Source organism: Typopeltis vanoorti, chromosome 12 (genome assembly GCF_054136105.1).
Source record: "Typopeltis vanoorti isolate ZY-2024b chromosome 12, IOZ_Tvanoo_1.0, whole genome shotgun sequence".
NCBI lineage: Eukaryota > Metazoa > Arthropoda > Arachnida > Uropygi > Thelyphonidae > Typopeltis > Typopeltis vanoorti.
In genome coordinates this window covers 30,266,562-30,281,457 of record NC_143560.1, presented here as the reverse complement: position 1 = coordinate 30,281,457, position 14,896 = coordinate 30,266,562, and the positions used below count along the sequence as shown (strand labels likewise).

Genomic DNA, 14,896 nt, shown 5'->3' with positions numbered 1-14,896 from the left:
TCTTCATCATCTGACAGTACAGATCTAGCACGATGCACTAGAGTTGAGATGATACCCAATTTCTGTGCTCGATAGTGATGTGAAGATGCATGCAGGTATCTATCCGTGTGTGTAGATTTTCTAAAGATGGAGATTTTTATGGAGTCAGATGTCTTGGTAAGTTTTACGTCCAGAAAAGGAAGAGATCCATTTTCTTCAACCTCTGGTTAATTTGATGTCTTGGTGGAAGTTGTTTAAGTGATCTAAAAAAGTGTGAAGGTTATCAGTACCATGTTCCCAGATAAGGAATATGTCATCTACATATCTCAGCCAGACTTTTGGCTTAAGAGTAGATGAGGAGATTGCCTTTTGTTCATAGTCTTCAAAAAAGATGTTGGCTAGTATTGGGGACTGCCCATTGCTAATCCTTTATTTTGTTTGTAAATTTTTCCCTCAAAATATTTTTCCCTAAATTTTTACATGTTTATATATATATATATATATATATAAACATGTAAAATCGAACATGATAAGTTACAAAGTCACTTTATCATGAGAGAATTTGCGATATCATCAAAATACAATGATATACAAACAAAATTAGTAAACTTGTATAAAACAGCTGAAATGGTTGGTCTTAAAATAAATATGACTAAAACAAAAGTGCTTAAACTAAAAAGCAAATGCTACAAAGAGATCAAAATCAAGCAGCGTGCTACAAAAGAAGTTAGGAATTTTACATACTTGAGAGCGAATCTAGATACTGAAGGAGGAACTGATAAGGATATAATGCAAAGACTGACAAAAGCTAATACTGCTTTCAGAAAACTAAATAATACAAAGAAATCTACAAAATACCATAATAAAATCAAAAAAAGATCTTCAATAGCAATAAGGCTGTATTATTATATGGATCAGAGACATAGAAGCTGACCAAAAAAACAGGAAGCTAAATTAAATAGTTTTCAAACCAAACACCTGCATAAAATATTTAAAATATTTTGGCCCCAACATATAACAAATGATGACTTATATAAGCTGAATGCACAAAAAGGCATCACTGGTGAAATAAAAAAAATGGAGATGGTAATGGATTAGACACATACTGAAAATGGACAGCAGAGAGAGAGAGAGAGATTCCTAAAGTGGCTTAAACATGGATCCCAGAAGGAAAATGGAAAAGGAGAAAGACTAAATTAACTTGGAAGAGAATGATAGAAAAAGAAAGAACTTTTTTCCAGAACTGGATCTTGGCCTTCTGTGCCATGAGGCATGAAGATGATAAATAAGTATGTTGACAAAAGCATGTGGACACCTAGTCGTGGTAAAAAAAAAAAAAAAAAAAGAGTTTTAATTACATTTCTAGTATAGAATGCAACGACCTTTGGCCTGAATGACAGCAACCACCCTTTGGGGAATGCTTTCAACCAATTTCTGATATGTTGCAACAGGAAAATTCATAAAAAAGTTGTAAACCTACAGTACAAGTAACAAAGACAGTCAAACAAAATGGCTGAGGCACCATTGTCGTTCATGGAATGCAAAACCATTTTCAAGTGGCATTTCAAATTTGAGAATGTTGTTGAGTAAGATATCTGAAAATCTGCTCTAAAGAATAACTACAATAACTTTTTTTTTCAAGCTACTTCATACAGAATGCAAAGCTATTCCATTGTTGATGCTGACCACTGTGGTCTTGAGCAAATTTTGCATTATATTTTGTCCCAAAGATGTTCGATGAGGTTAAGGTCTGGAGTCTGAGATGGCCAGTCCAACACTTCATAGATATTACATATTCAAATACATATAAGTTTCCATAATATTTTCAATAAATGTCAGGCAAGTGAATGATAGGTATATACATATATTACACATACCAAATACAAAAAAAAAAATTGTGACTCATAAAACCATTATTATATACCTTATTTTTTGTATTTACAGGAACATTTTGTTTGAATAAATACTGAACAATATCATCATGGCCATGTCTAGCTGCCCAGAAGATAGTACTATTGCCAAGCTAGAAAAGTAAATAAAGATATAATCAATTACTAAGTATTAGGTAAAGTTATGATCAATTTAATCATAAAATATATATATATATCTACTCGATACTATAAAATGATAAGCTGAAATTGGAAATGGATGTGACGTCGGCTTGAAATGGATGTAGGCTGTAACGTTTTTGTGTAACATTTTTTTTGTAACTTTTTGTCAAGTTATTTGAAATGTTTTGAAACTCAGGGGGCTACCCTGAGTATCGAGTCTTCAAAATTCGAGTCATCAGAATTCAAGGAGAACCGGCCTACCAGTCCGGAATATGGGGGGGTTGGGCACCCTTAGGCGTCAGGGGGAAGAGCCCCTTAGTATAATATAAAGATGAAATGATTACATTAAAATCACTAAAAATTTAATTTTTTTTTTTTATGTGACTCCCACCCAGATGTCATCTATGGACTTTTTTCGAAGTTGGATCGAATTACAGTAGCAATGTGTAGTATGATGTTTTCTCAAAAGATAGGAGAGAATGAGAAAATAATGGTTGATAGTGTGGAAGGTGTGAGTGACTGTGGCAGTTTAGGAGATGGTTTTGTTTGGGAGAGTGAATTTAGATTAAGAGTGACTGACCTGCAGAGGGAGATAGATGAGTTGAAAGAGGAGGTGGAATGTCTAGTGAATGAGAGCAGAAGTATGAAAGATAAGATTAGGAGAATGGAAGAGATGAATGCAAGGCGAATCAGAGTAGGAGAGAGAGAGAATTTAATTAGTATGAGTGAGAGGTATGGGGGTGCTAGAAGAGGAGAGATTGGAAACAGTAGAAGAGAGGGAATGCTAGCAGACGAGAGGATGGAAACAGTAGGAGAGACGGAATGAGAGAGAGATATGGAAGTGCTAGAAGAGGAGAGAATGGAAACGGTAGGAGAGATGGAATGAGAGAGAGGTATGGGAATGCTAGAAGACGAGCGGATGGAAACAGTAGTAGGAGAGACAGAATGAGAGAGGGATATGGAAGTGCTAGAAGTGGAGAAAATGGAAACAGTAGGAGAGAGGGAATGAGAGAGATGTATGGGAGTGCTAGAAGAGGAGAGAATGGAAACAGTAGAAGAGAGAGGTATGGGAATGAAAGAAGAGGAGAGAATGGAAACAATAGGAGCGATGGAATGGTAAGAGGTATAATGTATGGTGACTCAATGATCCGTGGTGTTCAGGATAGGATGCGTGAGGAGTGTTTGCCAGGAGGAACAATAGAAAGGGTGGCTATGGCAATTAAGAGAAGTGAAAGGGTGGATGAGATGATTGTGATGGTAGGAACGAATGACTTGAGTGGTAATGTAAGTCGGGCAGCGAGAGATATGAGATTTTTGCTTGAGACTGTACGGAAGAAGACAGAGAGAGGAAAAATAGTGTGCGTGTTGCCTAGGTATGATAATGATGAGCTGAGCAGAAGAGCGGTGATATTGAATGGCATAATAGCGAGAATGTGTGACAAGAGAGGACTGGTATATTTGGATGCTCGGAGTGCGTTTGAGGAAAGAGAGGAGTTGTTTGCGAGAGACCGTTTACATTTGAATGAGGAAGGACGTAGGCATCTGGAGAGATTGCTGTTCTGAACGAGTCAGTGTGTCCCAGGGAGGATGATAGCAGGGGTGGCCTCTTGTGGGAATGGATACTTGGGAGAAGGGAGACAATGTCAGGTAAGACTGAGCCCAGTGGAGTCTAGAAGGGATAATGCTGGGTATAGAAACAATGGCATTTATATGCTGTATACTAATGCCAGGAGTATCCGGAATAAGGGAGAGGAATTGGTGGCGCAGATAGCATCAGCCTGGCCAAAAATTATTGCGATCACTGAGACGTGGTTGACAGCAGGGAATATAAAAACAGGAATAGAAGTCACTGGGTATAGCATTTTTCGCCAGGATAGGAGGGGAAAGCGTGGTGGTGGGGTGCTGCTTATGATAAGTGATGACCTATGTCCTCTAAGAGTGGAGAATTTGGAAGGTAGTGAGACAAATGATTTTGAGAGCGTATGGTGTGAGGTAGAGGTAGGCAAGACAGGATATTTAGTGGGGTGTTGCTACAGACCCAGGAGCACAGAGGATGGGGACCAAGAGATGTTTAGACAGCTAAGTTTGGCAAGTGCAAGAAGAATGATTGTTATGGGAGATTTTAACTTCAGTAGTATAAATTGGAGAGAGGAAGATGCATGTAACAATAGGGGAATGGAATTTCTAGAATTCTTGAGGGACAAATGTCTTAGGCAACATGTAACAGAGGGAACAAGAGGTTCAAAAATTTTGGATTTGGTTATAGCATCAGAAGAGTTGATAATAACTGAGTTGACGTCTCTCCCACCAGTTGGAGAGAGTGACCATATGGTTTTGACTTGGAAAATGAATAGACATGCAGGAGTATCAAAGAGACGGGAACTTATGTGGAATTATAAGGCAGGTGATTATAATAGTCTTAGACGTCAACTTCGGGAAGTTTCATGGAGGGAGGAATTGGAAGGCTGGGATATCACCAGTGCGTGGGAAATTGTGAAAGAATATTTGTTATCAGCAATGGTAAGTTGTATACCACGAGTGAAGAAGAGGGCGCAATTTGGAGTAAAGTGGATGACAAACAATATTAAACAGGAATTGCATGCGAAAAAGAGGCTATGGAAGAGATATAAGGAGACAGGTGAAGAGATGCATGAGGAATATAAGACACAGGCCAGAAGAGTGACTCGTGTGGTAAGGAAAGCGAAACTGGAACATGAGAGGAGATTGGCCCTAAGATCCAAAGAAAATCCAAGGGAATTTTTTAGCTATGTGGCCAGTAGGAGGAGAAATGACTGTGGAAGAATGATATTGTGGGATAAAAATGGGAATAGAGTGACTGATGCAGAGGACATAGTGGAATTGTTCAATGAACACTTTATTGGAGTATTTCATCCTAGAGGAGTCAGTTTTAATGCTAGAGGGATAGGACTGGTACGAGGTCTGGATGTACAGGAGGAGAGTGTGTTTCAGATACTGAGTACTCTGGATGTCAGTAAAGCTGTGGGACTGGATGGTATTTCGCCACGAGTTTTGAGAGAATGTGCTAGGGAATTGACAATACCTTTAACGTGGCTTTTCAATGAAAGTCTGGCTTTGGCAAAGGTGCCCAGGGAATGGAAGGAAGGTAAGATAGTGCCATTGCATAAGGGTGGTAACAGACTGGAAGTGTCTAATTATAGGCCAGTCTGTGTGTCATCAGTAGTTGTTAAGATCTTGGAGAAAGTAGTGAGGGACCGTGTACAGCAATGGGCAGATGAGGGTAATGTTATATGTGAGAATCAACATGGATTTGTGAAAGGACGCTCTTGTTTTAGCAATATGCTAGCCTTTTATAATAAAGTTACAAGAGCATTAGATGAGGGAAAGGCATATACTGCAATTTTCTTAGACTTGGCAAAGGCATTTGACAGGGTGCCACATGATAAGCTGATATTTAAGTTGCAGCACATGGGTCTGGATGTCAGATTGGTCAACTGGATTCAGGATTGGCTGTCTGATAGGTATCAGAGAGTTGTGTATGGTGGAGTAGTTTCCAGGAAGCAGAGGGTTACAAGTGGGTTCCCACAGGGCTCAGTACTAGGACCTATATTGTTTAACCTTTATATCAATGACATAGCCAGTGGATTGCAGGGGGATATTCAGTTGTTTGCGGATGATGCGAAGCTTGGAAGGATTATTAGTAATAGTGCAGATGTGGTAGCCCTGCAAGAGGATTTAAATAAGCTAGATAGATGGGCAAATAAATGGGGGTGTCAGTTTAATGCAGCAAAATGTAAGGTCTTGAGGTTTGGGAAACATCAATGGGATGCTGCATACTCTATGGGAGGAGTTATACTGGAGGAAGCAGGGGAGACAAGAGATCTGGGGTTGATGATTGATAGAAACCTGAAGTTTAGGGGACATATTGCAAAGGTGGTGAAGGTAACACAGAGGATTGCTGCTATTATGAGAAGGACACTGACCTGCAGAGATAAGAGGGTTATCATTCCGTTGTATAAGTCTCTGATCAGACCACACTTGGACTATTGTTCTCAGATTTGGTCCCCAGGATTTGAAGGGGATAAATTAACTGTGGAAAGGATACAAAGACGGATGACAAAGATGGTTTCAGGACTGTACAAGGATAGTTATGAGGATCGGCTGAGAGAATGTGGACTGCAGAGTTTGGTGGATAGAAGAAGGAGAGGTGATATGATTGAGACTTTTAAACTGTTGAGAGGTGGTTACAGGGTTGACACTGGGGAGTTCTTTCGCTTGGTTGAACAGCGGGAAGGAGTGATGACAAGAGGCCATCCCTGGAAGTTACGAAAGGAAACTGTGAGCAAGAGGGTAAGGAGTGATTTCTTTGTGTGGAGGGTGGTTGAGCCGTGGAATGCATTGCCTGATGGAGTGGTGGGAGCGAGAACGGTCAGTGGGTTTAAGGAGTGGTATGATAAACTTTGTGTTTCTCAGGGGGAGACCTCCCCTCGATGAGTCTTGACAGACTTTATGTCTTAGAAAGGACCTCCCTCGATGAGTCTTTTGACTCCTTGGAGGCCTGAATAATAATAATAATAATAATAATGTCATTACTAGTTTTGAAAGTTGCAGTGACATGGGCGTCACTGCAACTTTCAAAACCTGTTTTCTTAAACAGACATTCTCAAGGGCAGTAGAAACAACAACAGGAGAAAATGTGATTAGGCTCCAAGAATTTTGGAAAAATGTTAACATTAAACAACATGCAATTGAAAATATTCATGATTTGTGGGAGCTAGTGTCATCTAGCTGCATGAGAGCTGTTTGGAAAAACCTTTTGCAGAATGCTCTAATGACTAAGGTGGTTTTCAAAATCCTGTGAATGAAGAAATCGTTGAAATTGGTGAAGACCTTAGTTTTGATGGTGTTGATGCAGAAGATGTTAAAGAATTATTGGATTAAATTCAAAAGATTTCAGTGACAACAATCTTCTTGAAATTGAACAAAGATGTGCATATGAACACAATGAACAAATGGAATGTGAAGATGAGGTTTCCAAAGGAGATAACAATCAAAGAACTGGATGGAATATTTCATAGCTTAGAATCGCTTAAGCAAGTAATGGATATGGATCCAGATGCTAATCAAAAAATGCTTGTTTGCCAAGGTCTAGAGAGTCGTTTTGCTTGTTATCGTAGAATTTATGCTGATAAGAAAAAACTAAAACTGTTCAAATGAATCTTGATACTTTTTTTGATAAAAAACTGCAGTAACTAATATAGGTACAAGCATTTACTTTGCATTCATTTTTTATCTTTCCTAAAAGACTACCATATAAAACGAATCATTAATACAGTAATCAATCATGGACGACTTGTAATTTTTACCACTGATTGTTATATTTGATTAATACAATTTTTAAATACAGTAAGATCGAGGGATTAATTAATCACATTAATCAAAATAAAGTTAAGCATATCAGTAAACTGCACAATATTAAGCTTGAAAATAATCATTAGCAGTGAAGTTAACATAAAAACAGAAGAGAGCAAGATGTTCTTGCTAGGTTCTGCATAGGTCACGGTCATCTTACACATTTGTAATACTGAGAGTTGAAGATCCATCTGTGTGTGTTAACAATGCAACATGCATCTCACTATTCATCATCAAAGGTGGAGTGCCAGCACTTCACCTTCACTCAAGAAATATGAATTTTTTACTAATCCAGTTGAGCCAGATTAGTAAAATAATATTAATATTGTAAATTAAAATATTAATATATTATAAAATATCAATATATTAATATCTTAATGTACCTTCAGGCAGATCTCATCAGACTCAGACAAACTGCAAGAAGTTTTTAATTTTTAAAAAGAATTAATTTATATAAACACATTTGATTATAAATTCTATTTATATGCAGATACTGGTATGCTTAACTTCATTTTTTTAAATGTGCTTTTTGTATATAACACAATATTTACTAATTTATCTCTTTATTACTCTCTATTATTACCTTGAATACTGCTAACCTTTCATAAAGTATAACCTTCTGTCAATAAACACTCCTAATCAACCAACAGACCCTCTCTCCCTCTCCCTACCACACAAAAAAAAAAAAAATATATATATATATATATCCTTCACATTCCATCTCTGTGAATATATTCTCCAAAAACAAGTAGAAATTTTGCCATATTCAAGAATTTTTAGTCTATATGCTAAATTTAATATGCACGTGCATTTTTAATAGAAATTAATAATTCAACTCACATTGTCCAGAGTAAAAATGTCTGATTCCATTGAATGAAGTGCTTTTACCACATCCAAACATCCAGCGCCAGCTGCAATGTGGATTGCTGTTTCTCCATGCTGAAAATCACACATGAAAATGAGAAAAATAAAATGAAAAATAAGATACTGTTAAGTGCACTAACAAGTGTGCTATATGTAAAGCATTATTCCTTATGTTATGTGGGCACAGGAAAAAAGACTTACTCCAAATTATATTTTTCAATACATAAAAATGTCATTATTTAATTATCATTATGAAATTATGATAACACAGACTGCTGCATGAAGTGGCTTTACGTAATATCCAATTTTTATTCATTCCATGGAAGAAAAAAAAAATGTAAACTCGGTCAGTTAGCCATATCTTTAGGTCTAAATCTCCAAATACAAAAAGGATAGAAGAAATGCAACTTTTTTTGCATTCTTGTGATCCACATTTTGTTGCATTTCTTCTCTCCTCCTACTTTACAATAAAATAAATGCTACATAAGTATCAGCAGTATCAAGAAATAAAGCATGAGGTTTTTTAGAATTACAGCAATAGCAAATATGAATTCAACATGGTTAAACAGATTCAGATTTTTCAATGTGATTTGTAGTCCCTCAACAGGACCTGACACATAGAGAAACAAAGAAACTAGCAATGCATGATTATTATTATTATTATATATTAACACATATACAATGGTGGAAAGAATTTTTACATCAGCCTTTATTAGGAAAGGCTAATTAACTAGTCTCAGGAGAATTACAGTGCAGCATACACTGCAGCTGTGCCTGAAAACACAGGAAACAGGTTTCTCTTCCTGCTAAAACAGGCAAACTAGTCCAAGAAGGCAGACATAATATATGAAATATACCTATGAGAGACAAAAATTTTTCTAACAATTCTGATGACTTATAAAATATTAGGGAAGTACTATTATCATCAGATGAGTGGCTAAAAATAACAGGTCACATGATCAACTATAAGCAAGTAATAATGAGGAGAATGACAATAAATGCATCTGGCATTTCAAAAAATAATGTCACCTGAGAATTGAAATTTTTGAGCATAATATTATGCTTAGAATTAATTTGCATACATTTTGGGACTTTAGCTACTGTTGTTGTTTAGCATTTTGCAAAAATGTCAGCTAAACCATTAAATGTGAACATATTATCTAGAAAAAACAGGTAAACTGGCTAGTGTTCTCTAGCTAGTAGATCTGTGTTTGCAGGAGTGAGAGGAAAATCCAAGCTTCCATTGGGGGGAGGGGGGGGGGAAGAAAGAACCACTGCCACTTTTATACAAGACTGGCCTGATCACTTTCAACAGAAAAGTTCTAAATGATTCTCACATTCTAGACAGGATTCAAATTCAATTAAATCTTTCCAACCCAAAAAGATTCACACTGTTTTTTTTTTTTTAATATGCTAATGAGGTATATAAAAAGGCATCGAAAATCTGGTAAGAATTAATCAGATGTTCAACTCTTTGGAACAACATATTCCCAGTGCTGTCTGTGTGAAAGTGTGTCAAATATAATTATTATTATTTTTTTTTTTTCACCTCCAGGGAGTCCAAAGACTCATTGAGGGAGGGGATCTACTCTACAACTCTGCTTCCACCACTCACAATCCACCAACTGACCGCAACTACACCAATGCCATCTACCGCCGACCGCTGCTAGTATTTCCACAGACATTCACAAACATCCATGCCAACAGTGGGATTCGAACCCGCAGCCTCTTGACTGGAGAGCGGACACGCTAACCACTTGGCCAGCCAGGCTGGTAAAAGAAAAAAATGCACAACCATCACATGACTGCTAGTGGCTCTGTTTGATCCCTGAATTTCATTACAAAAAAACTTTTATACCAATATTTTATTATTGTTACTGTCAGCCTTTCATCAAGACACAAGTCCATCTAGAGCACCTTAGCATAAATTCCACAAAATACTCATTTCAACTTTCTGAATGACTAACTTATATAACAATATCACCAAATATGGTGAAAGTAATTTTTACATGTTAACTATCATTTTTAGTATAACATGAAATTAATTATAATAATAAAATAATAATAAAATTATTATTTTAATAATAATTTTATTATAATAAATAAATAATAAAATTATTTATTTTATAATAATTTTAAATTAAATAATAAATAATAAATATATTATTTATTATTTATTATTAATAAATAATAAATAATATATTTATAATAAATAATAAAATAACATAAAAATCATGACTCAGGCAGTAAAAAATTCATTTGTGGCATTTGAAAAAAAAAATATCTATCACTATTTGTGATTAAAATAGTAATCAAATTTTTTCCAATTAGTTTTTATGAAAATGAAAAAAAAAAAAAAATTACTGTGCATCAACAAAATTGTTGACTTCTGCTAGAATAAAGTTCCTATTTCTAAACGTAAATATTTATTTGCTATTATGTGAGAGAAAAATACAATAATTTCTCAATTATCGATTAGCTGGTCAGTTAACTAAATGCTTAATTTAATATTATATGATATAATATAAAATTAGTGAACACAGGTTATGGCTAAGTAAATAGAAACATCAAGTCATAGAATAATAATTTTAAAATATATGTAGCTATTAAGTAAATATTTCAAGTTGGTAAGAGGTTGATATAGGATCAGTGCTGAGGAGGTTTTTCATACAATGGTGGGAGATCGGGGAAAACAGGAAGCTGTATAAGGAGGGTGTGAGCAAGGGAATAAGAAGCAAGTTTTTTGCATGGAGAGTTGTGAATGATTGGAATGCACTGCCTAAGGATGTGGTGTCTGCACAGAATTTGAATGTATTTAAGGCATGGTATAATAAGCGGTGTGTGTGTGTGTGTATGATGCACAAGGCAGTAGGTGCAGGATGGCTGCTTATTGTATTGTATAATGAGAAGATAAGCAACATCAGCAAAATAGTGATTTGGTGAACCAATTCAGAACTGAATATGGCATAACATATAAATTTACATTTTGCACAATTTCCTAGAAAAAAGTGTGGTGTAGGCAATTTCCAAGATTTAATATTAATTGGATTATCTTCTTAAGACATTAAGATTCTCCATCTCTTGTCACTGCAAGGAATGGAGCAATCCCCTCGACCAGTACACTGGTGGCATTAAACAAGCACCAAAGGATGACATTTCATTGCCCAGATCTAGTGCTGGTTAGTAGTACAAATGCTGATAAGGCTTTTACCTCTTTTGGTCTCATTAAGGGACCAAAATACATGTCCGTAAGGATATGTACTTTGCATTATGGGATACTAAGGCAAATAATGTGAAGTCATTAGCTTCTATATACCAGTTGCTCACTCCTGAAATTACTTCATGGGAAAAAACTTTGTTTGCATACACTGGGATAAAGGATTAAACCAAGAATATAATTTCTTGACATCTTTAATTTATAGTATAACCAACTGGAAAAACTTTCAACATCTATCTCTAATCCAGAGTATTTTAGTAATAAGGTGTGACACCTTTTGGCTACTTCTATATGGAAATATGACTTCTGCATTACTTCAACCTTGGTATCACTTCTGGTTCAGCTCCCAGTGAAGAGACTTAAATACAGGTTCATCCAAAATCTAGAAGTTAAAGACTTACTGGTGACACTTAATTAATCATAGCATCTCCTTTCTGCATTGCCTCATTAAATGTACATGGATTCCGCAAGCAAATTAAACAAGCATCTATATGGATACACCATAATATCAGGTTTTTGTTTCTCTAAAATTTAACAGACTGATATCCAATTCCTTCTTTTTGGAGCTTAGGAAAGCTCCAAAAAGAAGGAATTGGATAACAGGGCTGGAGTAGGAGTTCTTATTCCTGCCCCTTGGGTCATTCTGTAATATCCAAAGGGATGAAGAAGGGAGAATCTTGACAATAGACTGGAAATACTGTGGATGTGTAATCCTCCTATCCTGTGGCCTCCTCTCCATTGAGAGGGTTGCAGCTAATTACTATGGAGATGATTATGAAGCAAGGTGGTTTCCTGTTGCCTTCCTTACTGTAAGAATTTATGATTGTAGCCATGTGTGTTCACGGGACTGGTTTGCCTGTCATGAGGGATGAAAAAGCTGAGTTACCAGGAGAAAAAACCCTCCACCTCCATATGAGAATGGTTAACTGACCTTTAGTCAAATGAGACCAGATAAAGGTTTCTCACATCATGAACAGGAATCGAACCCAGGTCTTTCCAACCAAAGGGCTTCGTACATACCAACTGAGCTACGGAGGCTCGTATGTGTAATAAGGTTTATAAATGTTTATGATCCATCTGATGGAACAAATTCTTCCAGGAATTGGAGCCATATTTATGAGGTGCCCACTACATCATAGCAGTTGGAGACTGGAATTGTATTGAAAACCCCACATTAGACAAAATAGGAGATCTCCCAAGGAGTGGAAAAGTGGGACATGCACAGCTAAAAACATATCTCGACAAAGTAGACATATGGAGAATTCGCAATCCTTATCTCCAGGCCTACAAGTACATGAATCTAGGTATTGGTATCCACCCTGATTGAATTAATATCTCTTCTTCCCTTATAAACAGGATAACTCAGATAAAACACCTTGACATTAACATGCCAGATCATAATCCAGTTTTACTTAAGTTTTACTGCATAGAACAAGTAGAGATCAGTTCTGGACCATGGAGACTTCCACAAAATTTTCCATTGATTTTTTCAACTAAATTTCAGATCCTCTGTTCAACTGGGAATAATATCACCTGGAATTGGAATATGTGATTAAAATTTAAATAAACAGTAAAACAGCATATGATGAAATATGAAAAGAAGCAGGCTTACCTCAAAAGAAAAAAAGTTGAAAGAACTGTATAAAGAGAGAGAGAAGCTGGTTTGTAACAGACCAACAATGGTATAGAATGTAGCAACATCATTAGAAACATTAACATAGAGATAAAAGTGGAAAGACAGAAACAATTAGAGAAAGAAATTTTAAGATAAGAACACAGTAGCAGATAGCCCTTCAGCAGCATTCTTCAATAGACAATTCACTAATTTCCACAAAGTAAGGACTATCATTCATATCTGCATTGATGGCAAAAACATGTCCACCACCCAAGACATCCTTGACTTCTTTCAAAAATACTACAAAAATCTGTTTCAAGACAATAGTACTGTTGGAAATTATAACTCTTGGAACATTAATGGCTTTCCTATTCGTATCCAAGATAGGCTTGACAGACCCATTACAGCAGCTGAAGTTACCATATCCTATAAAGAATGCCAGAAAAGAAAATCCCCAGGACCTGATGGTCTAGGGATAGAACTTTATCACGAGGCCTGGGATTTTATTCTTCCCATTCTAGTTATACTATTCAATTCTTTTCTCTCATCAGGACACATACCAAGTGAATTTGTAGCAAGCTCTACCATCCTCATTCAAAAACCTAATAGAGATCACACCTTAATCAGCATCTGGAGGCCTATCTCTCTAATACTGACTACAATTGTATGACTGATATTTTTCCCCATTATCAATAACAGGCTCAAAGAGATACATAATTGAAAGCACACACAGATGTATGGAGTTCCAGGCTGATCAGTAGAATTTAATCTGTTTCTGCTACATGATTTAATCCACTTAGTTAATATGAAAAATGTAATCAGTAGACCTTACTCACGCATTTGATAATGTCCGGCATCCATTTCTGTTCCACACCCTCCAGCAAATTCGTGTAGGTAAAAGCTGCTATCCATTATCAAAGGAGCCTATGCCAATTCAACTACCTGCCTCCTAGTTAATGGGTTCCTGTCAGACCTGGTCAAAATTCAAAAGGGAGTCAAGCAAGGCTGCCCTCTTAGTCCACTGCTCTTTGCATTGGTTCTGGAACTTTTCTTACAGGAAATCGACAATACACCTGCTGTGTGAAGAATAACAGTTCCTTCAACTATGAAGGAAAATAAGGTATTAGCATATGCCAATGATGTAGTGGGAACTTTGAAGGATAATGATTCCATATATATTTTTTTTGTTATTTTGGAAAAATTCAGCAAGATCAGTGGATTGACTAGTAATGCAGACAAGATAAAATTAAAAGTTTTAGGAAAGTAGGATCATGGAGGCATTCCTTTTGGACCAAGCTCTAAGAGAGAACCCCTCATTATACTAGGAATTCCCTTCTCTTACCCAATATTGCCAGTTCAAGAACTTATATAGAAGAACTTTGAAACCTTAGAAGACTGGAAAATAGGGCCAATTTCCTTTTCTTCAAAAGCCATGGTACTCAAAACCATAATCTTTCCTGCTCAATTGTATACATTACAGACATCACAGAAGCTGAAGAAAAACAATTATATAGTAAATCTGTGCAATTTTTTTGGTGCAGCCGATACCAAGAAGTTAAAAAGGAATTTCTTCAACTATCAAAGAAGCATGGAGGATTTGGGCTTCTAGTCTTAAAATTCTGCTATTTAAGCAATACAGCTTCAAAAATACATAAAATATTGCAGACACATGTGCAGACATTCTCCTGTACTACCTGGGTTTTCATCTTCCCCTGTTTGGAGTAAATATATATTATAAAGGATTATAAAGGTCCAAAAGCTGAGATTGTTTCTGAATGT

The 14,896-nt window shown here is 36.2% G+C and overlaps 1 protein-coding gene across 1 annotated transcript in view; it reads right to left on the bottom strand.

Annotated features, from left to right (window-relative positions):
• Positions 1 to 14,896, bottom strand: part of LOC150100659 (death-associated protein kinase 1-like) — a 441,829-nt gene that overhangs the window by 383,114 nt on the left and 43,819 nt on the right. Inside the window, exons 3-4 of the mRNA XM_090401850.1 lie at positions 8,262 to 8,360; positions 1,904 to 2,002 (exon numbers count right to left, since the gene is read on the bottom strand). Of these exons, the coding sequence (XP_090257976.1) occupies positions 1,904 to 2,002; positions 8,262 to 8,360 (198 nt within the window). The remainder of the gene's footprint in view (positions 1 to 1,903; positions 2,003 to 8,261; positions 8,361 to 14,896) is intronic.